The sequence below is a fragment of the Nannobrachium achirus genome, assembly GCF_963921795.1.
Source record: "Nannobrachium achirus genome assembly, chromosome: 20".
Lineage (NCBI taxonomy): Eukaryota > Metazoa > Chordata > Actinopteri > Myctophiformes > Myctophidae > Nannobrachium > Nannobrachium achirus.
Genome location: NC_137827.1, coordinates 40,243,392 through 40,269,537, shown reverse-complemented (window position 1 = coordinate 40,269,537; position 26,146 = coordinate 40,243,392). Strand labels below are relative to the sequence as shown.

Here is a 26,146-nt window from a genome sequence, read left to right as displayed (position 1 = left end):
AAAAGGTTCTATGTTCCCAACCCACCCTCCCCACAAAAAGGTAAAAAAAAAACTGTTTTTGTGGGGGTAAGTGGGGAACATAGAACCTGGGAAAATAGGACCTTTTTTGGGTAAGTGGGGAACATAGAACCTTTTTTGAGGGGGTAAATGGGGAACATAGAACCTGGGGAACATAGAACCTGGGGAACATAGGTACGGTCCCGTTACTTTACACCACCGGATTAAGATTAAGTGTGTGCAACATAACGATGGCTTCTTCATCTTAGCTACAGTTTGCTTGTTAACTCCTGTGTCTTTATAGATCGCTATCCCCAACAATACCCATCTGAAATGTGTGTCTTGGAACAAAGATCAAGGCTTCATCGCCTGTGGAGGGGATGATGGTCTCTTGAGGGTACTGAAGCTGGAGATTCAGACAGGTATGGTATATATGGCTACTGTATGAGCATGTCCTCTTGAGTACCCGTGGTGGTGGACAAAATACTGACGTTACTTGAGTCAAACTTGAGTTACTTGAGTCGCTTGTCGCCCTGAGGCGTCTCATAGTGATACATACTCCTCGTCAAATACTCAACTTCTATGAGTGAAGGTTTTTCAGTCAAATTTGTAATTTGTTGGGGCAGCAGTGGCTCCGGGGTAGAGTTGCCGTCTTAGGACACAGCAATTTTTAAGAAAAAAATCTATCGATAACCCCATGGACACTTGAATTCATGGATATTTTTTGTTTTTGGTCGCATTCCTAAGCCAATAATTTGATGACCAGAGGTGGTTCCCAATGGAGACACAAAGTGCCTGCTTTGTTATTGAGACCCAAAGAGTCTTCTCAAATGATTGGCTTAGGAATACGACAAAAACTAAAAAGAATCCATGAATTCAAGTGTCCATGGCACTGGGTGAGTAATTGATAGGAAAAAAGTACTGAAGTACTTTACAAAGTAGGATAATATTAAAAAAGATTCAAGTATTCAAAAGTACAAATTACAACCACATGTTAATGTATTTAATAATAATAATAATAAAAAAATATGCAGAAATGTAAATCAAATAATAATAATCAAAAAATGTGTAGATCTACAAGCTCACAACTATGTGTGAACATACCGTGCTCATACGGACACTCATACATACAGTACACACAAAGCCAGACTGGTTAGCACCACTCAAAAATACTTAGTACAATGATCAGGTAAATGTACTTCTTTACTGTCCATCTCTGCTGAGTACACATGATGATGCCCAGGTTAGCAGCACTGCAGGGATTTTGTTCTCTTTATTTCTTTGGAACAAACCTGATAGAATCAAGAAAACAAAGAATGAAATAAAGTAATCTAATCAGATTGTGAAGCTGTTCCTTGCTGAGGGTGACACAAAGGTGATGCTAATGAACTGAGAATGGCTGAACTTGGAAACCTCATAACCTTGCTTTGAAGCAATATTAGCTGTGCTGAATCCTCGTGTTACCCACACACACACACACACACACACACACACACACACACACACACACACACACACACACACACACACACACACACACCACCACCACCAACACAATCCCTCTGAGCCGCGTACACAGTAACACACACACACACACACACACACACACACACACACACACACATTTAGTTTCTTCGTATGTGTGCACTAATTAATGTGTGTCAACGAAAGGACATTGAATTGGTTACATTCTGGGTTATCACATAATGAGTTCAAAGAGTTCAAAATCACCCCTATGTGAGATTTTGCATTGGTTATTGATTTTTCTTTTTTCAAATTTTATTTTGTAACTACCCAAAATCCAAATATGAGCCACTCGGATAGCGAGGGATTAAGCGTTTTGAACTCTTGGTCCATGTGATTCAGATTTCAAGATTTGTGAAACAGCTCCCTTTATTGTGTATCAGAGAAACATATAACAGGCACAGTGATAAAGTGCCTGCCCACCAGCGCAGAGGTTGTGGGTTTAAATCCACCGTGGTGCATCCGGCTTTGTCAAGCGTCTATATACAGCTCTGAGACTGAGTCTACATCCTCCCAGTGGGGGCTCCTCACTGGCAAGTGAAGGCCTGTCCATACTTTCTCAGAAACCGAATCTTTCGGCGGAAAGGTCCGGTTCGACTACAAAATGACGTCACTCGCGACTTCTGAAAAGCATTACACCGAATTATAGAGTTTGGAAATTTGCTCGTCGGAAATCGCAACTCATCGAACATTTGGCAGGTTTCGGAGATACTATGGACAGGCCTTGAGTCATTAGGATACAACAGCGTGACAACTCACAAAAATGTGTGTCAGGAGGAATCATTTGGCATAATGACTAAATGCGGGAGGGAAAGAGGAAAAGGAAGAAATAAGACAATAAACATTTAACAAAAACACATTTAATAAGAAACACTCAATGTTGTATTCAGTGATCTCTTTCAACACAAACTTGTCTGGTTGTATCTTTTCAATAGAGGATGCCAAACTTAAAGGCCTTGCTGCACCCAGTAATCTGTCAATGAACCAGACTCTAGATGGACACAGTGGTAAGTCATACTGTCAACAAACATCATTCCATAATAGCCTTGTGTCTTGGTATTTTTAGGCAAGGGTAAAGTCTATGGAAAATATAACTTGGCTCTGATGACTCTGAGGGATTATCCATAAAAGGACAGAGACAGTGAGTTAGATCAGTGCTAGAGCTGTGACTAAGCCACTTAATGTAAAACACCTCGGTCACAGGCAATGTAAGTCTGCAACTTACTCAACAAAGACTTACTATAACGATTAGCAGAACACATATATGTGCCTATTTTTGTAAACGAATTTGTGAATCAGAAAAACTTGTAGTTTTGCATTTACTGTATCCTTTTTATCCTTGTCTTGTAAGTATATCAGCATACTCAGAAACAGTGATTGGGCTTGTTACTACACTCACAGGCGCAGTGCAAGTTGTCACATGGAATGAACAGCACCAAAAGCTGACGACCAGCGATCAGAATGGTCTCATCATCGTATGGATGCTCTACAAAGGTCTGCATTCAGGTCAAATTTAAAGCACAAGTTACGAGTGTAAGGACCAGCTTAGATGTGGCTGTCATTTGATTTGACAATGACCCTTTCCATAGGCTCGTGGTACGAGGAGATGATCAACAACAGGAACAAATCGGTGGTGAGGAGCATGAGCTGGAATGCAGATGGTCAGAAGATTTGTATCGTGTACGAGGACGGGGCTGTCATTGTTGGATCTGTGGACGGTAAAGCCAAGGATTTCTTTTTCCTTTTTTAAGAGAATTACACCATCTGTAAAGAGTTGTTAAATGCCTTTGAATAGGATAACCACAGCATCATTTACTTTAGGTCATGCTGCCACAATAGACTTTAAAGAGGTGGTGCCATAGTTTTGTACTTTTTCTGTTTTGTATGTGTCTATGAAGTTAACGTTACTCTAATAGATGACCGTGTGTGGTTATAATGTGCAAATTTGCCTTCCCTGTGTATTTTGGTTTCTTCCTGAAAGCTCAGTCAAAAGGCCCAGTCAAAAAACACAGATTTAATGACATCATAAACTCACCCCCTCCCCTTTTACCATTCACCCAACACTGTGGGTGTGGCTAACTTCAGCTGGGTCACCCTCACCACCCACCTGCCAACCAGGCATACTTAATGAGCTGGTGGGTGTGGCCACATAAAAACATAAAAACACTTTCTGTACACCTTTTTGGGAAAAAAATCTTCCTCCTAATATAATCATAATACCTGATCATCATGGTTTAGGGGGGAAAAATCATGGCACCCCATCTTTGAACAGCATATTCCAGAGTCGATGTACCAGAACACATTATTGCATGAACAATGCATACGATGAGATTAGAGCTTTTGTGTTTTTGCAGGTAACCGGATTTGGGGAAAGGAGCTAAAGGGAATACAGCTTGCTCATGTGGCGTGGTCACCAGACAGCAAGATACTTCTCTTCGGCATGGCTAACGGGGAAGTCCACATCTATGACAATCAAGGAAACTTCATTGTAAGTGTGTTAGCTGAAGCTAAATACTAATGGCTGCCTAGTGGGACTCTGATGGGAAAAAAAATCACTGACCGCATTTCATAGGGTCAGTATGTGATGCTAATAACCAATAACAGGAAAACATTTGAGTGCCATTTCTTCATATTTAATATTGTGCTGCACTGCTGGTTTCTGCTTGTGAAATGAGAGATCACACTAAAAAAACTACACTTTTAGCACATAAACAAACACAACAATGTTGATTCTGCCTTCCAAAACATACTCAAATGACATGCTTCTTCCCAAGGTGGGAAGAAGCAGCACTAAATACAAGTCGCAAGACTGAACTCTGTTAACCATTTTCTTTAATTTGACGCTTGCCGGCAAATAGCCTTCCTCAGAGCCAGTTAAAATGACGACAATGACATTTTAACTGGCTCTGATGAAGGCTATATGCCGAAACGTGTCTGAATAAAGAAATGGTTAAAGTCCTGTTATTATTCAGTTTGGGAAATGTGAAATAGTCTCTATTCATGTTATATTACCCTTCATATTTTGAAAGAATATACTGTGTTACATGGAAATCCGTGGTCTGTCAGATTCTGTGGGGTCAGAGGGCACCAATTCAGCGAGTTCAGAACGTTGTGTGCCCCTGGCCTGAGGGCACCAGATGAGAGTTAATGAACGTGGTCATGTTGTCAGGTGAAGATGACCATCAGCTGCCTCAGTAACGTGACGGGAGCCGTCAGCATAGCAGGGATCCACTGGTACACAGGAACCGAAGGCTACGTTGAGCCTGACTGTCCATGTCTGGCCGTCTGTTTTGACAATGGGAGATGCCAGATCATGCGCCTCGAGAATGATGAAAGTAAGCACATATCCCCCTGTCAAGTCTGATCTGTCGTGTGATGCGTAACCTGCCAGGAATAGCTGATCCACAAGCTGACAACGTGTCGCATTGTGTTGTTGGCAAGGCAGACTGCTTATTAGCTGGGTTGTGAGAGTTCAGAAAGGACATATGGTACAAAGTTACAAACACAACTCTTCTGTACATAAAGGCGATCATTTTTATATTAGTTTGTTAACGCTTACCCGATACTGCAAGTATTGCACTTTGCTATGAGGTTTCAGCCTCGTTAAAAAATAGGAAAAAAGTTCTGTGACTGCACTGTAAAAATACCAGTGTTCGTTTGTCCACTTTCTGCCTGGCATCCGTATTTTGCCATGCCATTTTGTCACTATCTGACATGTTTTGAGATTGCAGATCTGCTATTTTAAATAATAATTATAATTGTTATTATATAAAATATGGCCTAAGGGAATAATCGCAAGAGTGTTGTTGCGACTGCCAGGTCGCAAGTTACTATGAAAAGCTGTGTCTGTCTGTCAGTCAGTCTGTCTGTCCGTCACGTCACGTCACGTCACACTTTTGCTCTCTCCTTGGATGGCAAATCACAACCTTCGCCCCTGATTTCTGACATGGCCCTCTTCTAGCGCCACCAACAGGCTGATCTTTGCAACACACATTTTTTAAATCACACAAAGCGGTACACAGTATCTCTAAAGTCATGTCATCAACACGGATCTGTCCCATTTACCATATTCCCTCCTTATTGACTACTACGACTGCCTTCTAAAGTTTGTGTATGTGACGTCACGTGACGGTCGCTTATTTCCCTATTAGGGAGTCTTACTGGTGTATAAATGGAATCAAATGGACCCTGAGTTAAATGAACACAGAGGATTTGACTTTGTCTCTTGCCCGTGCAGACCCAGTGTACATAGACACTGTGATGAGTGTGGTCAGTATCCAGTGGAACCACTGTGGCAGTGTCCTAGCCGTGGCAGGCTCCCTGAAAGCTGCGGGTTTGGAGAAAGAATTCAACGTGGTGCAGTTCTACACGCCATTCGGAGAGGTGAGCAAGTCCATTCTGTTTGTCTGTATACGATGCTGAAGGAGATGTGAACAGGACGAGATAAGACCTCTTGCCCTGTGGATGGGGCCACTGTCATCCGGGAAGAGACTGCTCCCTTCAGGATAGAAATATTTCATCATAGGATGAAGATGATCACTCAGAATATCTTTGTATTGATTGGCAATGGCCCTTCCCTCAGTCTACTCTGAAGGGACCAAGTGGACACAAGCTATGAAAGGAAAACGCCTCCCATAGCATAACAGAGCCACCGGTACGGTACCCCTCAGTGTACACTCATAATGCCACGCGTGCACTCGTCCAACAGTAGTAAATTAGGTGAAAGATGACTCATGTCATCTGACCATTTCACTTTTCCCCACTTCTCTGTAGACCAGTGCCTATGGTTTTTGTACCACTGAACTCTCAAATATTTACGCGTTCCTGTTTGTAACGAGGGGTTTATTATGCACTGCAACCATACCATAACATCAGTTCAATTCAATTCAATTCAATTCAAAGGGCTTTATTGGCATGAGAAAACATACGTTTACATTGCCAAAGCAGAAGTGTATACAATACAATACAATACAATACAATCAGAACAAAATATGTACAGGTGAAAACAGTTGAGTTTTCATGCATCACGGTTACTTGCAGGCAGAGCATGGATATATACAATGGTTTTTAAGGTGGTTGGGTTCCATTTGAACATCCCTCTCTACGTAGTTGTGCGACAGACTGTTCTTGCTGACAAAGTCTGACCATGTCCTGCGTTGACATTCCGAGTCACCTGAGGACATTCTTCTGTATTTCCTTTAAATATCACACTAATGTACTGTACATTCATCACGGTCATTGAATTTGAGCTTTTGACCACAATTTCTATTTACTGACATCTTTCCCATAGACTGAAATGCAGATGTAACTTTAGTCACTATTCCTACTGAAACACTAGCCAGATGAGCAGGCTTTGTGACTGAAGCTCCTGGCACTTTGTGGCCCAATAATGAACCCCATGTCATAGTCAATTAGATATCGCTGTCGTGCAGAAACCTCTTATCTCCATATTTTAACTTTTTGTGTTTTTCGTAAATGAAGGCTCTCCTTGATACATACTACAGCGTCACTCAAAAGTATCAAAAGTAGTTTCCCTTAAATTTTTATCCCACGATTTTGCCACCCATTTTTCACCCGGTGACAATTATCTAATGTAATCCTGGGCGCTACAACCTGGGGAGACAACGGACTGACCTCATGCTTTCTTCTATGCATGAGTAGTCCTGGCCAGGGGGAGGCAATATAGATACCAGGATTACTGCATGTTTTTTTGTGAGGATACCTACCCTAGGAGATTCAGGGAGAACATGCAAACTCCACACAGAAAGGCCCTTTTGCCAACCCCAGCGAGGAGAGAACACGCCCCCACAGCACCCACAGCGTCTCCAGCGGGAATCGATCTGCTACTTTTGCTGCTTTTGAATTTGAGTCCTGAAAAGTAACAGCTTTAGACATGGAGGTTTCCACGTGACAGAGACAATACTTTTCTCTTGCCCTCTTGATCCATAATCATAGCCTGCTCAGAGTTTTATACATGACGCCACACACTTTAATCAGATTGCTCAATTAAATAATGCAGTACTACCTGTATGGAAGCATATGCATTCATTATGTTTCTCCACTAATCTATTCAGTCTTTCAATAACAGAGGCCTCCATTGATTGTGGGGTCATGTGATCATCATGAAGGTGTACTCTGCAAGCCAAAGAGTACATATTCATGATGTCACTGATCACATGAACCCACAATTAATCCTCCAGTTCAGAAGGGCGGACCTTTTTCTTATTTCCACACTCAATTTTTGTGGTTAAAGTAGTTCAAGTAGTGTGTGTGTGTGTGTGTGTGTGTGTGTGTGTGTGTGTGTGTGCGTGTGCGTGTGCGTGTGTTTTCTTTTTTTATATATAACATAATTATATTGAACCAATGAAAAGTATTAACAAGAGCTTGTGACTAAATAATAATGAACTACTGTATATTGGATCTAATGGAACACAGTTTATTTCTTCCATTTTCTGAAAAGAAACCCTTTTAGACACCCGACAGTGACAATATGATTTGTACATTGACTTAATGACTCTTCTCTTTGGGACAGCATCTAAGAACTCTGAAAGTACCTGGAAAGCAGATGACGGCAGTCGCCTGGGAGGGTGGAGGGCTGCGCATTGGCCTGGCTGTGGACTCCTACATTTACTTTGCCAACATAAGGCCAGATTACAAGGTACATGCCAACTGCCCCCTGGATAGTTTTGCCCGGCTTTCTCCCTCGTTGTAATTCCTTTTGACTGTTCCATATTATATAATGCAAGAACGAAAACAAAAACACAAGGATAAGAGGTGAATGGGACCCACAAGCACCAGTTAGTTACAAAGTATCAAGTCTAATCCAGGTTTTTGGCCAGTAGCCTAATCGTTAGTGCCCGGAGAGGCTGGCCACATGAATTCCAGCTCCAAAATCTGTTGAGGAATGTCAAATTATTAGGCATGCTCACTCTCCACCAACAACACCACAGTGGTTGAAGCCACAACATGAATTTATTGAACTGTATATTTTTAATATGCTGTCGGGCAGAAACTTCTTATCGCCATTGTCTAAATTTGTGTGTTTTTTCTTTCTCTACATGTCACACTGTAGCACCAAAATGATCAGATCTGCAAGCTTGGAACCTTTGAGCTTGAGCTTGTAGATCTGCAACTTTTGTTGTTTTAAAAAATTAAAAAATCACACTCGTGTGAACTGAGCGGTTGTGTGTGTGTGTGTGTGTGTGTGTGTGTGTGTGTGTGTGTGTGTGTGTGTGTGTGTGTGTGTGTGTGTGTGTGTGTGTGTGTGTGTGTGTGTGTGTGTGTGTGTGTGTGTGTGTGTGTGTGTGTGTGTGTGTGCAACAGCGCCCCTCCCTTAACATGTGTGGTCAGAAAAGGTTACTGCAGGCTACAGACAGACAGACAGACACACAGACAGACAGACAGACAGACCCACACACACGGCCACGTATAGGAGCGTTGTGACCACCGCTCAAAAAAAGTTTCTGATAACAGTTTTGGATATATGAGATTTCCACCCGACAAGAGATGATTTGTAGAATCGGCCTCAGGTCGTAAAAAAAACATGTAAGACTGTACAGTGAAATTGGTCAATACAGCTGTGGCGTAGCAACGCTGCCAAGCTAGACAGACAGACACATACATTACTAAGAGTTGAGGAATTACATTTTGTATAACACGGTTCTATTGTGAAAATAGCAGATCTACATGCTCACAACGCCTCGTGCTGCGAGGCGTTGTGAGCATGTAGATCAGCTATTTTCACAATTTCTGCCTCTAATATTTGACAATTTGGCCAATGTTTAATTTGTCATTTTAGAGGTATTGAAAAGCCCTTAAATTGTCACTTTAGAAATGTGCAGATGCCCTCTATACACTTAAACTTTATGTTGGTCTGTTTACTGTTGAGTGAGAAAACAATGTTGCACATTAAGTTAACCAGTAAGACTCCCTAATCGGGAGATAAGCGACCGTCAGGTCGCAGCGTGATTTTAGGGCAAAATGTGTAGGAGCAGTGTCCAAAAATGTGGTTCAAAAATCGGCCTAATGGTGGCGCTATATGGTACATCCATATTGATGAGATGAGTGTAGACATACTGTGTACCGATTTGCGTGATTTTAGGGCTAAATCTGTAGGAGCAGTGTCCAAAAATGTGTTTTAAAAAATCGGCCTGAAGGTGGCGCTATATGGGACAGATCCATGTTGATGACATTAGTGTAGACATACTGTGTAGCGATTTGCATGATTTTAGGGCAAAATTTGTAGGAGTAGTGTCCAAAAATGTGTTTTGCAAGAATCTGCCTCAGGGTGGCGCTAGAAGAGGCTCATGTGTGAATTGATGGTGGAGGTTGTGATTTGGCAGGCAAGGAGTATGTGTGCAAAATTTGGCATGGATCGGGGCAACGGTTGCGGAGATATGAGCAGGGCAATAGTGTGACGTGTGAGGTGTCACAGACAGACTGACGGACTGACTGACTGACTCACAGTTTGTGGAGGTTTTGATAGTAAGTGCGACCTGACGGTCACAATAATCTGGGGACCCCCCCAAATAATTTGGGGACCCAAAGGAAAGAGTACAGTACGTGTCTGCCAAGTCCTGACTGAGAGGTTAAATAAAGCAAAATGTCAGAGCCAACGTGTTTTCAAAAACGAATCGGACAACCAAAACGCTCTCTGGTGTCTTGTTTCCCGTCCGAGCAGTGGGGCTACTGCTGCAACACGGTGGTGTACGCCTACACCAAGCCCGAGCGACAGGAGTACTGCGTGGTGTTCTGGGACACCAGGAACAACGACAAGTTCATCAAATACGTCAAGAGTCTGATGTCCATCACCACGTCGGCGGACTTCTGCATCCTGGCCACCAAGGCGGATGAAAACCACCCCCAGGTACATACAGTATACGCATTGATAGCACTCTGAGATTTGTCCAAATGTAAAGTGCACAGGGTTCCCACGGTCATGAAATTCCTGGAAATATTTTGAAATTAGAAAAATGTTTTTCCAGTACTGGAAAGGTTTTGGAATGTATCAAGGGTCCTGGAAGGTCCTGGAAAAAATAGCTATGCATTGTCTTTGGTTATTGATTTTGTTAATACCTCTTATATGACAAATTAAACATGGGCTAAATTGTCAGAGGCAGAAATTGTGAAAATAGCCGATCTACATGCTCACAACGCCTCGCAATGCGAGGCGTTGTGAGCATGTACATCTGCTATTTTCACAATAGAATCCTGTTATACAAAATTCCTCAACTCTTAGTGCTCATCAGGGTGCCGGGTCCCCAGTTAAAACATAATTATTTTTTGGTTGGTTTGCCTTTGAGGATACTGCAAGTAGGCCCCCCAAATAAATAATAGGAAAAGCACTTTATTGATAAGGTAATATAAAACAAAAAGAAAATGTCATGGTATTTCTTTCTGACTTTTCACTGTGGTAACGATAGTTCCATTGATCCAAGCCGGAAAACATAAACGGTTGATTGATTATTATGCTCATAAAATGCATGCGGCCCACCCATCTGACAACTTAACGCAAGGGTCTTCAAAAGGGGGTCCGGGACCCCTAGGGGGTCCTCATAGTTTTACAGGGGGTCCTCCAAATCTTTGTGTGATAGAAACCTTTTTTCTCCTTTTTTACTTGCCAAAAATAGCAGATCTACAAGCTCACAAGCTGCGAGGCGTTGTGAGCTGTAGATCGGCTATTTTCGGTAAAGAGGTTTGGTGTAGAGGGGGGAAAGAGCAGCAGTTTGTGGTATTTGCAAGTATTGACGGTTCAAGTGGTTAAATATCTGAAAACTAAAATTGACATGAATCCAAAATAAACTGATGATTGTGCTGTCAAACAATGAAACTGCCGGTATATGGAATCTATGAAAAGGTTGTGGGGGTCCCTGCTTCATCTCTCTCTCAACTAAGGGGTCCTTGGCCTGAAAACGTTGTAGACCCCTGACTTAACGGTTGCCGTGTTAAGTTGTCAGGTGGGTGGACTGTGAGCGCTTTCAAGTGGGCCCTGATGCAGGAAAGGTTGGGAACCACTGCTCTAATGAAATGTTAACAGTGATCTAGGGCTGTCACAATTATTACATAATCGTCTAATCACAATTATTTGACATAATCGCAAATATTTTGTCATAATCGTCATAATCGTGAATGTTGAAAAATCTTCATACATTTACAAACATTTTCAGAAATAGTGGAAATAGCAGATCTACAAGCTCACAACGTGTCGCGATGCGACGCGTTGTGAGCTTGTAGATCGGCTATTTCCACTATCAATGTTATTTGTTAAGTAGAAAGTTGTCAAATATGTCAGTAATTTCTTTGTATATTTAGGTTATGTGTCATATCTGCCATGTGCTACTTCAAAGCCTAAAGGCCAAACAGAAATGTAATTATCAACGACAAATACACAATTAAATCGTTAATCGCAATTATTTGAGTGACAATTAATCGTCATGTAAAATGTCATAATCGTGACAGCCCTACAGTGATCACATTCACAAGGCCATCCATTCCAAATGTCTCTCTGTGTGTCTTGCCCCTTGTTTTCCTTTTTTTTTTGTAACTGCTTTCCACAAAGGAGGATGCTGAGGGAGAGTCTGGGAATCATTCAATGGTAAAGTTCTGTTTTAGTTTTCTCTCCATTTTGTATTTGTATATTTTATTGATTATTGTTAATTGTAATGTTGCTGTTTTTGTTTTGTTTTGTTTTGTTACCTGTCTTATAGTGACTACTGATGTTAATTAGTATTCCTGCTTACTCTGGCATGTTTCATGATTATTCTTTTCTTATTTGGATGATGTTCATTAATGAGCTCTGTCCCTATCAATTAAAGAAATAAATGGACTTAATTCAAATAAAGTTCAAATGAAGACACTTTTGTTCAGGATCCTTTGTCACGTAGCGTAACATGGCCTCGATGTCTGTTTTGCAGTATGTGTTGGTTCTGTGTAACTCCATTGGGACTCCGCTGGATTCAAAGTACATTGACATTGGTGAGTTTGTAAAAAATGCTTTATTTATTTAGATGGCCGTTTTCACAGCCAGACCGCACCAATGCAACTAGTGTAGTCGCAACTGCCATTGGAAATTGCTTGGTTGCAAGTAGTTGCATTTGCAAGGGGTTGCATTGGTGTGGCCTGGACTTGAAAAATAAAAGCCTGAAAGGAATAAGCCATCAACATCATTATGGTCTCTGGACATAAAAACATAATGATAATTATGGTCTATCAAGAATACTTAATTTTGAAATTATGCAACTGTAAACAATAGGGATGTCATGATTTGCTTAATCCACAATTCAAATTGACTTTTGATTTTATTTTAAATAAAAAATGTAATCAAATCTGCATTATACTGCTATATGATTATTAATTTAGGGTATTGAGTCTTGATAAATGATAAGTAACTTTTATTTGAATCATCGACATCTGTTTTTACATCTGGAGACTCCCGTCCAGGACAGATAATACCATAACGATAATAAACTTTTAACAGCCTTGTGGCTTCCCTCGGATGTGTGCATGCATGATTAGCAGAACAAAATTCGAGAATTGTGATCCTCACTGAATCGAACGACAATTTCGATTACATTTCAATTCGTATTGAAAATAGTGACACCCAAAGCAAGTTACATGCCAAACAGTTAGCCAGTGCACAGAAGCAGACTTGATACTAGACTTGCAGAGGTGAAACCAATTGCTTCCCTACGTTTGTCAAAGCTAAGCTGGTCCGACAGATCGGTGCCTCTCAATAGACCGATTTGAAAAGCTCATTGTCGTCTGGGGGGTTTGCCCTCCTACAAGTTAGCCTTTCATCTGCCCACAATATAGCCTATATGAAAAATGAAAGGAGTCCCTTTCGCGTCTTTATGTCTCACGGACATTCAGCATTCCTTTCTGCATGACACAACAAGGCTGCTGGTGAAATGTTTGTACAGGACCGCAGGCCAAGGAAGTTCAAAAGTGGCAGATGTGACCGCCTGAAGGTTTTCCAGACATCGGAGACGGTTAAATAAACAGGATGTACAGTGGAGGCGTCTCCTCTTTTGACCTGACTTGGTCTTCTGTGTCAGGTTTGGTTAAAGAAAGCGCTAGTTATTCTCTGTACGTAAATATGCTTAACCACTTCAACCCTATATGTGATGCCAAATGAGATAAAGGCAAAGTGATATTACACTGATTGTATATCTGTTCTTGAGCTAATTCTTCATCCCCCAATATCATGAAGGCTAATTTGAACTTTGGGCAACACAAAGAAGTCGGTGTGTCCGAAAACTTAGTTACTGCACTCTGATTTTGTAGGGCAGTATACTTGGCTCCATCGTTTGCCTGTTTTTGCTGAATGTTCGCATATTATGACATGGCCAGAATAAGGATGATAGGGTTCATGTGGTTAAAGGTTAAAGCTCAACCTGTTCCGGTTCGACAGGCTTCATGTCAGTCCAGTGCTGTTTGTGAACGTGATGCTGACTGAAAAATGGGACAACAATTAGATCTGTACGTATATGGAACTATATGGAAGCTGAATGACTTTTTCTTTTGATAGTTTTAAGATCCAGGGCACCGTTGCAAAGAGACCTCGGTCTCAATGGATTTCCTGAAATGAAGGTTTCAATAAAATATTCAATCAATTTGGGCACAGTTTCAGCCCCATCTGACCACCTTTGACTTCCTTTGGATTACTATTGGCAGTGTGCACAAGAAGTTTGTCACTGATCAGTCCAGCGGTTTGCGAGATTAGTGGCGGACAAACAATAGCAACTCACAGAGGCGAAAACATAATCTCTCCCTTTGCCTTCGACCTGGCGGAGACAACTGCACAGAAGCAAAAAAACGGCTTCACATTGCTAGTCGTCGTCATAATCACAACTTTCTCCTGTGTCACCTTTGCCTGCCAGATCCACTGTTCGTCACAATGACCAAGACGCACGTGATTGCCGCGTCCAAGGAGGCTTTCTACGCCTGGCAGTACCGCGTGGCCAAGAAATTAACCGCTCTGGAGATCAACCAAGTGGCCAGAACAAGGAAGGAGGGCAGAGAGAGGTGAGATGATGCTGGACGCGTAAAGCATGGTTTCTCATAGTGAACACATCGGTTTGAACGTGCCTGTGTGTCACAGATATCGTAGCTCAGTAAGGCGGTTTATTGGAGGAAGGAGAAATGGAGGACCTGTGCTTCCGCAGAAGGTCACAGAAAAGTTACAGGAAGTCAAGATTAACCCAGGAGTTGAGGTTGCGTTGGGAGGACGGGTGAAGTGAAGTGTTTCCACTTGCTTGCGGTGTCTTGGTGTGTCACCACAGGGCAGTGTGTTTGCACTGACAGGACCATGAAAATGTACCGCTCCTGTCCCAGACAGGGGCTGGGTCAGACCTAACTGTCCTGCCAGAGCAACCTCAGTAGAAGGTCAGACTCCTCGCTCTCTCTCCCCATGCTCTCTATCGCACTGTTTCCAAACAGTGGGTCGGGATCCAGTTCTGGGTCACAGACCAATTTTTATGGGTCACGACTCAAGTAAAAATCCCATTTTCTTTTCCTACCTAAATATATACAGTATGTATGCGTTTGCGCTTGTAGATCTGCTATTTTCACGAGTTTGAGTCCCGGGCAAACGTCTGATCTCTCTATTGAGTCTCGACCTCAAAGGTTTGGCATCTGATCTATCATACATCTACCCATCTCTCCACTTCTCTCCTATCTAGGATATATCATATCGACAGCAGTCCATCAGGAGCCAATGAGGGCGCTCTGGATTTTGCTAAAGCTTTCACAGTGAGTGTTGCGTTGAGAAACGCACAATATTTTTTTATTTTCCAGATAACGCTGATGCATTTTGATTAGATGCTGATCTCATTTACAGAAAATATAATCGGCTGATATGTCTTTCCCGTTCAATAGTTACATACATTGAAAATGCATAATACTTCTGTTTCAGGCAACACGAGACCCCATCTGTTGTGTCACAGCAACAGATAAAACTCTGATCGTGGTAGGTAAAGCATTATCTTCTTCTCATGGAAGTTATGTTCCTGAATTTAAATCGACAATTGACACTGTGTGTGTGTGTGTGTGTGTGTGTGTGTGTGTGTGTGTGTGTGTGTGTGTGTGTGTGTAATCGAAGGGTCGTGAGTCGGGTACCCTCCACAGATACACTCTCCCTAATGTAGCGCTCATCCAGAAATACACTTTGAACAACAGGGCCTACCATCTCTCCTTGAACTGCAACTCCAGGTATGTGCTGTTTGAGCATGTTATGAATGATGTTGTGATCTAGGGTAATATGGACAACAAAGGAACTATCCGCACCCACAAACACATTTTAAAAGTCTTTAATGCCATGCAAGAAACAAAAGCATTACTGCCTCCCCCTGGTCAGCCGGGGTGCCTGATGGAGGGGAAAGGAACTGGTTGGATTAATGTGTTCCTTCCACTAGCTACATCAAGCCGGGGAAACTCCCCCCTGTCAGTGAAAAGAAGCAGCTTGGACTCCTCAAGGTCAGTCCGTTGCTCTCCCCAGGTTGGCAGAGGGAGTGTAGCGCCCAGGATTACACTAGATAATTGACACGGGGTGAGAACAAATGGGTTCCAAAAATTGTGGGATACAAATTATAAAGTAAAAAAAAAAATCCACCTGATGGCCTTCATTCTTCAGTGTTTTGTAAGTGCAAAATACAGAGGAAGGCCATTAGGCACGTTCATTTCATGTGATCGCTGCAGTGGCACATTTAAGACTTTTAAAATGTGTCAGTGAGTGTGGATGGTTCCTTTTGTTGTCCATGTTGTCAGGAGTGTGCAGAGTCTTTGAATTGAGTTTTTATGATCCAGGATGAGGACATCACAGTTTAACCATAGCCTACATTGTGTACAGTGCTCTCATAAACTCTTAACATTGTTCTTTCAGCCGCCTGGCGATAATCGACATCTCGGGCGTGCTGACCTTGTTGGACCTTGAGGCACGCTCCTCCTCAGGGGACTCCCCTGGGAACCAGGCGTCTGCCGGGGACCCGTCCAAGTTTGAGCGGAAGGATGTCTGGGACATGAGGTGGGCCAACGACAACCCCCACCTGTTCGCTATGATGGAGAAGACCAGGATGTACGTCTTCAGGAATCTGGACCCAGAGGTGAGAGCTCAGCCGACTCAAACCACACAGCTGTAAATCTTGTACAGCCACCGTTTACTAAAGCCGGGTCTACGCTTAGTATACGCCTGTGTCTCACACCGTAAAAATAGACAATCTACAAGCTCACAATGCGTCGCTCTGTGCAGCGTTGTGTGCTTGTAGATCGGCTATTTTAAATCGGGCTTTAGCTCCTTCACGGTTTGAATGATCTGTTTAGAGTGCAAAAAAACACATAATAGCTTTCCTTATGTTAGGCAAATAATTGTCAAAGAAAGTCTGTTGACTGAAACTTAGCCTAAATGAAGTACTCTTTATTGTGCAAGTGTAGACGATGTGCGGGTCATCTTATTGTATTCTACATATCGTAATGATACATTATTTTGATGTCCCTTTAATTCAGGAACCGATCCAAACATCTGGCTACATTTGCAATTTTGAGGACCTGGAAATCAAATCTGTGCTCCTTGATGAAATCATGAAGGTAACACTGTTTTTCTTTTTCTTTTTTGTTCTACTGTTTTTCCCACACCATTTGTTTCCACTGCTGTTAGAGATAAATTCATGAGAAGAACTGTTTGTAGATAAAAGCCTTGTTTACCCCCAAGTGCGTAGTATTAATTTTGTCAACGAATAAAAAACTAGACTAAAGTGTTAGGGAGGGACAAGTGGAGAAGAGATCCTGTAGAACTAAAAAACAATGCATCTTATGTTTGGTTGCGCTCCGGTGTTTCACTCTGAAAATAGCAAATCTACAAGCCCATTTGTGAGCTTGTAGATTGCCTATTTTCAGCATGCAACCAAGTGTAAAATATGCCATTATGACGCCATCAAGGCCTGCCAAAATCCTTTTTTATTTATTTTTTTAATACTCTTTTTATTGGTGTTTTGGGCATACCAAGGTATAATTTCACAATTATAACATACACAATAGAAAAAAGGCAGCAATATAATATAATGAATTATACATATAAGCCAAAATAAAAATGTGTTGACAAATTCAACTGTAGATTTAGTCTACTAAAATCTTATAATATTTAGTCGATTAAAACTAGACTCAAACTAAAACTTTTCAGATGACTAAAATATGACTAAAACCAACGTTGTTAGTTGTACTTTTACATTTCGATTATTTAGAACTGATTGTAAAATGTAAAATTAAATTGCCATAATAAACTGCAAGTTCCTGGACATGCTGTATTATTATTATTATTAGTTATGGGTGAAATGAAGTGCTCGTCATGGAGCTTTGTCTTACAGGATCCAGAGAGGCCCAACAAGGACCTCCTCATCAACTTTGAGATCCGCTCGCTGAGGGACAGCAGAGCGCTGATCGAGAAAGTCGGTATCGAAGACGCTTCACAGTTCATTGAAGACAATCCTCACCCAAGACTCTGGTAAATGCATGCCGTGTCATCTTTGATTATATGGTTTTGATTTGATTGAATACTTTATTAGACAGAAATGCAAACGGCACTAAAATGTTTATGGTTCATGATCTAACATTTTCAATATATATTGTGAAAGGATTTTATAATAATAATAATAATAATACATACATTTTTATAACGCTTTCCTCTGTACTCAAAGTCACTTTTACTTTTGAAGGGAATTTACTTGCCAAGGGTTTGCCACTTTTGGGTTTCGAATAGCTTTGCGATTGAAAAAAAAAGAAAAAGTGAGGGTGGAGTGAATTGTGAGTGATTGTTGAAATAATAGATCTGGAGAACATCAACACTTTTTAATTTTAATTTGAAAGGCTTTTTGCATGGTAATGGTTGAGGCAAATAGTTTTAGAAACGTATTCACGGCTTTGGAAGTTTTATGGTGAATCTTTTGTTACAGTAATCTGATTGATGTAGCGTGAAGGTGCCCCTTGGCTGCCGTGTTGGTTCTCGCAGCATCCCTCAGAATGTGGTAAAAATGTCCCTTTCTGCCCACAGAGTCAGTACCAGTCTGTGAGAAAGCCATGCCTGTCATCCCACAGAGTTTGACACAGATGTATTGCTTACAAATAGCTTCTCGCCAAGGAGCACTGTGGCTTTGGCTGGATTGCAAGAGCATTAGTCAGTTTCCATGAGGGTGAGCAGTGGTGGAAAAAGTGCTCAAATGTTTTACTTAAAGGGCCACTTCACCTCTGGTACAACGAGATCTTATTTTATTGTTGTTTGGGACACGATCAACACAATCCTGAGTTATATTTTGTGTTCAATCTGTGTTTTGAGATATTTTAGTATTTCAGCATGACTAGTGATGCATTTTGCATCATGTGATGCATTTTGCATCATATGATGCAGCATGATGATGCAAAATGCATCATATGATGCAAAATGCATCACTAGTCATGCTGAAATACTAAAATATCTCAAAACACAGATTGAACGCAAAAAATAACTCAGGATTGTGTTGATCGTGTCCCAAACAACAATAAAATAAGATCTGGTTGTCCCAGAGGTGAAGTAAAACTTCAGAATTCAAAATGTACTTGAGTAAAAGTACAAAAATATTGGAACAATCACCAGAGCACACTGTCCTGTGGTCAGATTATTTGTGGTTTTTCGGTTCTCGAAAAGAACCTTGGTCAGTCGTAATAGCCACTTGGCACTGAAAACCTCGGGGTCATATGAGACACACTCATTTTAGAAGTCCATAGTGGTCGGATCGAGATCAAACCTTGTCCATATATGGAGATGACTGACAGATGAGTCATGTCATAGTACTTGTGTCATAGATGACTGACGTTATAGACTGGCCACTTGAAAGTCTGTTATTAGACCACATCTTGTTCATTTCAATATTTTGTCAAATTATTGTTCGGTAGCCGTGTAATAAGCAGGATAAGGTACAGTGAGTCAGTATTATCGGAGCCACATTTGTGGTGAAACAGGAACTCCTATTCCCAGATTTGTGTCATGTTGTTGGGGTGTATTTTCCAATAATGGTTTGCTTACAGCACTGGTTCCCAAACAGTGGGTCGGACCAATTTTTATGGTTCACAACTCGAGTACAAATCCCATATCTTTTCCTACATTTCCTACATTTCTTATCATACAAAACTTCAAAAGATTTTCCCTTCCCCCAAAGAATATTTTATTATAAATTGTAGACATTTTGAAACAAACAAACAAACAAACACATTTAAGAAATTCCATGCATCTAAGAAAATAATAATTAAGAAGTACGCTAGTGAGAATAGCCGATCTATAAGCTCACAACGCGTCGCTTCACGCCGCAGATCTTCAAAAATAGCAGATCTACAAGCTCACAACACTTGAGGTTCGCTGGTTAATAATGGAAGCAAGTGGTGGCAACTAACTTACCAGCCTCCTGTCTGCATGTGTCCGCCTCTCAGGCGTCTACTTGCCGAGGCAGCCCTCCAGAAGCTGGACCTGAAGACGGCAGAGCAAGCCTTCGTGCGCTGCAAAGACTACCAGGGCATCGAGTTTGTGAAGCGCCTGGGAAACCTGCAGAGCGAGGCCATGAAGCAGGCTGAGGTGGCGGCGTACTTCAGCAGGTTTGAGGAGGCCGAGAGGATGTACCTGGACATGGATCGCAGGTAGTGTAAAACCATTTGTGGGTCACAGACCGATTTTATAGGTCACAGCAAAATCAAAATGTATTGTCCTACATTTATATATATATATATATAAAATATATATATATGTATATTTATATTACAATATTACAATATTTATATTTATTTTGTATCTAAATATATCTAAATCTAAATTATAATCTAAATCTACAAAGCTAGTAATTAGCATTTTCAAATAATTATAGTGGAGTAAAAGTACAATATGTGCCTCTGAGATGTAGTAGAGTAGAAGTAAAGGATTGAAATATCTCTGGCTCTCTCTCTCAGGGACCTGGCTATAAACCTCAGGATCAAGCTGGGCGACTGGTTCAGGGTTCTCCAGCTACTGAAAACAGGCTCTGGGGATTGTGATGACGCCCTGCTGGAACAGGCGTACAATGCAATTGGAGACTACTTTGCTGACAGACAGAAGTGGTATATTTTATGTTTTCTCTGAATCTCACTCTTTGTACTTGTATTAGCCCTATTCCAGTGACACACACACTTTCCAGTGCATTCTGTGTCTCAATATTAAGCGCGCTAGAATAACATAAAATGTATTTTTTTCCAGCATTTGGGATTAGCTCCATATCCACCCCTGCTGTGTGTCATGAGAATTGCTCAAAATAACATGTACACTCCTGCATAATGGTGCTAACTTTCACATTTTCACCTGTGATGTGACAAATAAAACCGATTATCTTTTTCAAGGGTCAACGCAGTGCAGTACTACAATCAGGGGCGCAACCAGGAGAGGTTAGCAGAATGCTACTACATGCTGGAAGACTATGACGGACTTGAGAGGCTCACCAGCTCGCTACCCGAGAATCACAAACTGCTACTGGTGAGACGAGTAGTTCAGCTTACACTTGAACCTAAGAAAGTTGATCTATCAGGCCTTTTGTTCTTCATTCACACATGCTGCTGTTACTGTTGGTTTGGTACTGTTGTAGGACATTGGACAGATGTTTACCACCGTGGGCATGTGCGAGCAGGCCGTCAACGCCTACCTCAAGTGCAACCAGCCCAAAGCCGCGGTGGATGTCTGTGTGCATCTGAACCAGGTGAGAGGCAGAGGCGGCCGCTCGTGGCGCCACTGTCATTCAGTGATAATCCACTGAGGTTTGGCAACCCATGGCTTTCTATGGGAAACCCCCTGTTTGCCACCATAGTAACACCTCAGTCCCTTGCTGTCCTCCTACACAGTGTCCTGTCCTCGTCTGGAGGGATGTGTTAGCTCCAGAGTGTGAATGCACCTCTCAACCCGCTCTCTACCAATCTAGAGATTGGTGGGTTCAAGACTAGGAAGGGTTTTCTACTTTCTTGTGTTTTTTTTAGACTTGGTAAATTTCAGGAAAATGTCAGACATACAATCTAATATATTGTTGCTTCCTCCTATCTCCATTTTCGAACTTTTTATGTTTTTGTATTTTTTTCGTAAAGGAATGCCCTACGTGATCATACTAGGGTGTCACACAAAACATCAAGAGTAGCAAATCCACAAGCAACGCATTTTGAGCTTGTAGATCTGCTACTTTTGCTACTTCTGAATTGTAATCGTGAAAACAGACATAGGAGGTTTCCACCCGACAGCAACAATATATGAATAATTGTGTTTGTAGGATGGGAGGTAAATGGTGTATTTACACTATATAGCACCTTTATCCAAAGCACACATTCACACACAGCAAGGCACCACCATCATTAGCAGCAGGTGTGGTTCAGTGTCTTGCTCAAGGACACTTCGACATTAATCCAGGGGAGCCCAGGATAAAACCTAGAACCCCCTGATTCCTAAGCAGCTGCTCTGCCTCCTGAGACAAGAGAATACAGCATCGATTTTTAAGCTTTCTCTAATTAAACCAGTATTAAAAACAGAGGTCACTGGCATCCTCCATTTCAGGGAGTTTGTTCACACAGTTAATGCAATGTTTTGTGACAGCAAGGTCAGTGAGATGAAGATACCATTTTAATATCAACATATCAACACGAAAAGATCACATACACACACAAAAAATGGTTTTGCAGTTGTATGTGTGTGTGTGTGTGTGTGTGTGTGTGTGTGATTTGTATACAGGTTTGAATAATTATTTACTTTGAAAGCAGGTTTTACGGAAAGCTCAAAGTCAGTCATTGGTTATTGGTCTGGCAGAATTTTATTACATATTAAAAATTACATATTTTTGACAAATAGTATTGTAAATATAAAGATTGAAGAAAATAAGGAAATATACTATTCTTCCTTTAGGAAGTCTTTCTTGAAAGCAAGTTATCACTGAAAGCTCCAAAAAAAATACAATTTTAAACTTCCTCTTGATTTGACTATTGAAGTTGTTAGATCCACAGATGCAAAGAATCTAAAGGATGTTTGCATTTTTCATGGGCTAAAAGAGTGACTTTGACTTTTCACCTTACAATGTACAGTAAGTCAATGAGAAGCATTTTATTTCTTGCCCACCTTTTGAGTTACTGTACATGATGGCAAGGGTAACTACACAATCCAAACCTCTACCAAAGTGGTCTAGCCTTTAAAATACTATGAATTAGTTTCCTGAATGATTGTGGTGTTCTCATTCCCATACAGTGGAACAAAGCAGTGGAACTGGCCAAGAACCACAACATGAAAGAGATCAAGTCTCTTCTAGCCAAATACGCATCACATCTCCTCGAGAAGAATAAAACTCTAGATGCCGTGGAGCTCTATAGGAAAGCACATCATTTTCTCGATGCAGCCAAGCTCATGTTTAAGGTAGGCAAATCTCTTCATTCAGATTCCTGTTGTGAATCTGATGTTGTTTTTCTTAACTTCATAAGATATTGTCTCCATTGAAACGTTTTTAACTTGGATATTGAATAGACTACATGTGGTGTCATTTTCCAAAGCGAGAGTTTTGAAACATCCACAGCAAAATGCAAATATACCTTTCGGTCACCTCAGCTCATTTAAACCCCATAGAGTCTCTTTATTTTTGATGCATCCTTATACAGTATTTTATGGATATTTCTCTCCACTTATCATAGGTACATAGTGTTTTGAAATAGACCTGTCTCTATATGGAGATGGGTCATTGCACCGCACCTCAGCCAGGTGCATGTTATTTTTCTGACACACATAACTCCGACATTGCGTTCGTCCGACTCTCCCCATTACTAACCCTATCCCGAACCTTAACCGCACGGGTAGCCACATAGTCGGAGTAATGAGACGTCGGACTGACGTGTGCCCCCCACCTCAGCCATTTAGAGGCAGGTCTTCTGCATCAAAAGCAGTGGGACACAGCAGCACCAAACGTGAGGGAGTGTCGACCTCACGTTTGTGAACAAGGATGGATTGAGCATGTGCTAATCTGTTAGTGTTTATGGCTTCTTGTTTTCAGATAGCTGATGAGGAGGCCAGTAAAAGAACCAGGCCACTGAGGGTCAAGAAGCTTTACGTGTTGGCCGCTCTCCTGGTTGAGAACTACCACGAGCAGGTCAAGATGTCACAGCAGAGCAAGGCCAAAGGCAAGAAATCAGAGGTAGGCCATGCCATTAACATACCACTCGTTGGTCCGTTTTGGCCAAAACGAGTGATGTGGGAAAACAAACAGAGAAAAGGCCATTTTACTGCAGCCAGATAGAATGGATGTGAATGAGGAAGCGAAAGTGGGCAGCAGTGGCTTTGGGGAGGCATCATGGGATGTTTTTTTGCTCACTAGCACCTGTTTACCTGGTTACCATGGTAACTTTGTGCCGCACTGCAAGCTCGTACATCTGCTATTTTTGAACAAAGATCTTGAAGAACTACTGATTTTAGAAGGCATTTGTAGAATCGGTCTCAGGTAAATGGTACCCACTGCTCCTAATAATGCAGAGGAACAATTTCATGTATGTGAATACAAGTAACACTCCCTGAGGTCGAGTAGCGACCGTAGGGAATACCAGCTATTTTTCCTATTTTGACTTACCTTTTCAAGTCACACACAAACACACACAGACACCCTTCACATACTGGAGCTCTTCGTGTGCTGCTCTGGCGCCATCTGTTGGATATGTGTGTGTGGGGTAGACAAGGTCACAGCCACTGGGTCACTAATCAAGCATGACAGATTTCCATACTAATGCTCCCTATGGTCGCAACAATTCCCAAACAATTGGGGACTAAATGATTAATTATTATTATTCTCTGTGTAACATAATGTCTTGCTTATTGTAAGTCACTCTAGATTAAACCCTGATGAAGACTGGCAACAGTCGAAACGTTGGTTAATTAAATTATTTGCATCGTGGCTGAAGAGTTGTGCGGCCTCTTCCTTCTCATTCAAAGTCACTCTAGATTAAAAACATCTGCTAAATGCCTAAATTGTAAATTTAGCAATGTTTAAGGAGCATCTGCTAAAGGCCTAAATTGTAAACGGAGTAATGTCGAAATGAGTCCAAATTCATTGCAGTTATGGGGATCATTCAGTCTGTATGCTCCAAATACTGTCTGATGGACTGAAAGCTCCAAATAATGGGAAACACTACATAGATCTATGGATGTTTATTATTTAGGCAACATCTGCGCTAGCCGGGCTTCTGGAGGAGGACGCGTCGACGTCAGACGACCGCGTGGTGGACAACGCGTGGCGCGGGGCAGAAGCCTATCACTTCTTCCTGCTGGCCCAGCGACAGCTGTATGAAGGCTACATGGAGAATGCCATGCGGACAGGTACCCCACTTAGGGCTGCCACGATGATGACATTTTACATGACGATTAATTTTCTCTCAAATAATTGCGATTAACGATTTAATTGTGTTTTTGTCGTTGACAATTACATTTCTGTTTGGCTTTTAGGCTTTGAAGTTGCACATGGTAGATAATATGACACATAACCTAAATATCCAAAGAAATTACTGACATATTTGACAACTTTATACTTTAAAAAGAACATTGAGAAGGATCATTTTAGGGATCTTCCAACTTTTAGTGCTCACGGCAAAATCGATTCATAGTGAAAATCTCAGCTATTATAGGGTGTATTGAATTTGCCTCTGTATTGTATTGTGAAATGATAGAAAATTGATAGAGTAAATGAAATGATCATGCATAAATGTTTTCAATAGTAAGGTTTGGTTGTCACTAAATCCCAAAGCACACCGTTTTTAAGAACCATTATTTAGTGTATATGATTACATTCAGCCAGCGGTAGATAGAAATGTGATTGATCTGGAGACTCACAGGTAAAGTCGATGTTCGGCTGAACATCAGTGGTTCACTATCTGATGGCCCTTGAGACATACAGTACTGTAGTAAATGATAGACATACCTTCAACTCAAACCAAAAAGGAGAACACCATTTGTACGTTGGCATTTTCATTGTTTTCAACAGTTTTGTGTTTTTTAATAATTTAAATTTACCCACTGTTTTCTAATCTAAACCACAAAAACATCTATTGTACGTGACGTTAAAGTGGCTCTGAAATTTAGCCGAGCCGAACCCCAGTCCCCCCTCTGACCTGTCCATTCTGTTGTGTTTTCTAAAGCAGGGGTTCCCAAACTTTTTAGTCTCAGGGCATCCCATAAATATTTTTTTAATCCGAGGCACCCCTACATTATATTTTTCACTCCCAGCACCTTATATTTATAGCATATCGTCGTTGTCGGGTGGAAACCTTGTATGTCCAAAACCGTTCGTTTTGTATTTATCATCTATAAAATGAACTAAACTAGTGAAAACAGCAGATCTACAAGCACACAACGCCTCGCGATTCGAGGCGTTGTGTGCTTGCAGATCGGCTGTTTTCACTAGTTTTGTGCGACAGTCTTGTATGATGAAGCAGGGCTTTGCTTTACCAAAAGACGTACACATTTGAAACTTGGAGATACAAGGTTTTTGCCCGACAGTGACGATATTTTAGTGATTATGTTACGAGGAAAACGTTGAGATAATAGCCATTTTGGTTAGAACTGACTGAGAATAAATTCCAAATATTA

At 41.4% G+C, this 26,146-nt stretch overlaps 1 protein-coding gene across 2 annotated transcripts in view; it reads left to right on the top strand.

Moving 5' to 3' along the window:
• The window catches only part of wdr35 (WD repeat domain 35), a 30,634-nt gene that overhangs the window by 684 nt on the left and 3,804 nt on the right, over positions 1-26,146 (top strand). The window contains exons 2-25 of one of the 2 annotated variants that reach the window (XM_080750326.1): positions 302-419; positions 2,457-2,528; positions 2,923-3,015; positions 3,111-3,239; positions 3,876-4,009; positions 4,691-4,856; positions 5,759-5,904; positions 8,054-8,179; positions 10,202-10,387; positions 12,435-12,495; positions 14,400-14,544; positions 15,201-15,270; positions 15,434-15,487; positions 15,620-15,729; positions 16,400-16,619; positions 17,020-17,100; positions 17,877-18,013; positions 19,969-20,172; positions 20,479-20,625; positions 20,902-21,034; positions 21,144-21,254; positions 22,775-22,939; positions 23,568-23,708; positions 24,724-24,880. In XM_080750326.1, the coding sequence (XP_080606452.1) occupies positions 302-419; positions 2,457-2,528; positions 2,923-3,015; positions 3,111-3,239; positions 3,876-4,009; positions 4,691-4,856; positions 5,759-5,904; positions 8,054-8,179; positions 10,202-10,387; positions 12,435-12,495; positions 14,400-14,544; positions 15,201-15,270; positions 15,434-15,487; positions 15,620-15,729; positions 16,400-16,619; positions 17,020-17,100; positions 17,877-18,013; positions 19,969-20,172; positions 20,479-20,625; positions 20,902-21,034; positions 21,144-21,254; positions 22,775-22,939; positions 23,568-23,708; positions 24,724-24,880 (3,106 nt within the window). Of the gene's footprint in view, positions 1-301; positions 420-2,456; positions 2,529-2,922; positions 3,016-3,110; positions 3,240-3,875; positions 4,010-4,690; positions 4,857-5,758; positions 5,905-8,053; positions 8,180-10,201; positions 10,397-12,434; positions 12,496-14,399; positions 14,545-15,200; positions 15,271-15,433; positions 15,488-15,619; positions 15,730-16,399; positions 16,620-17,019; positions 17,101-17,876; positions 18,014-19,968; positions 20,173-20,478; positions 20,626-20,901; positions 21,035-21,143; positions 21,255-22,774; positions 22,940-23,567; positions 23,709-24,723; positions 24,881-26,146 lie in introns of both variants that reach the window. The other variant, XM_080750325.1, reaches the window with a different exon arrangement.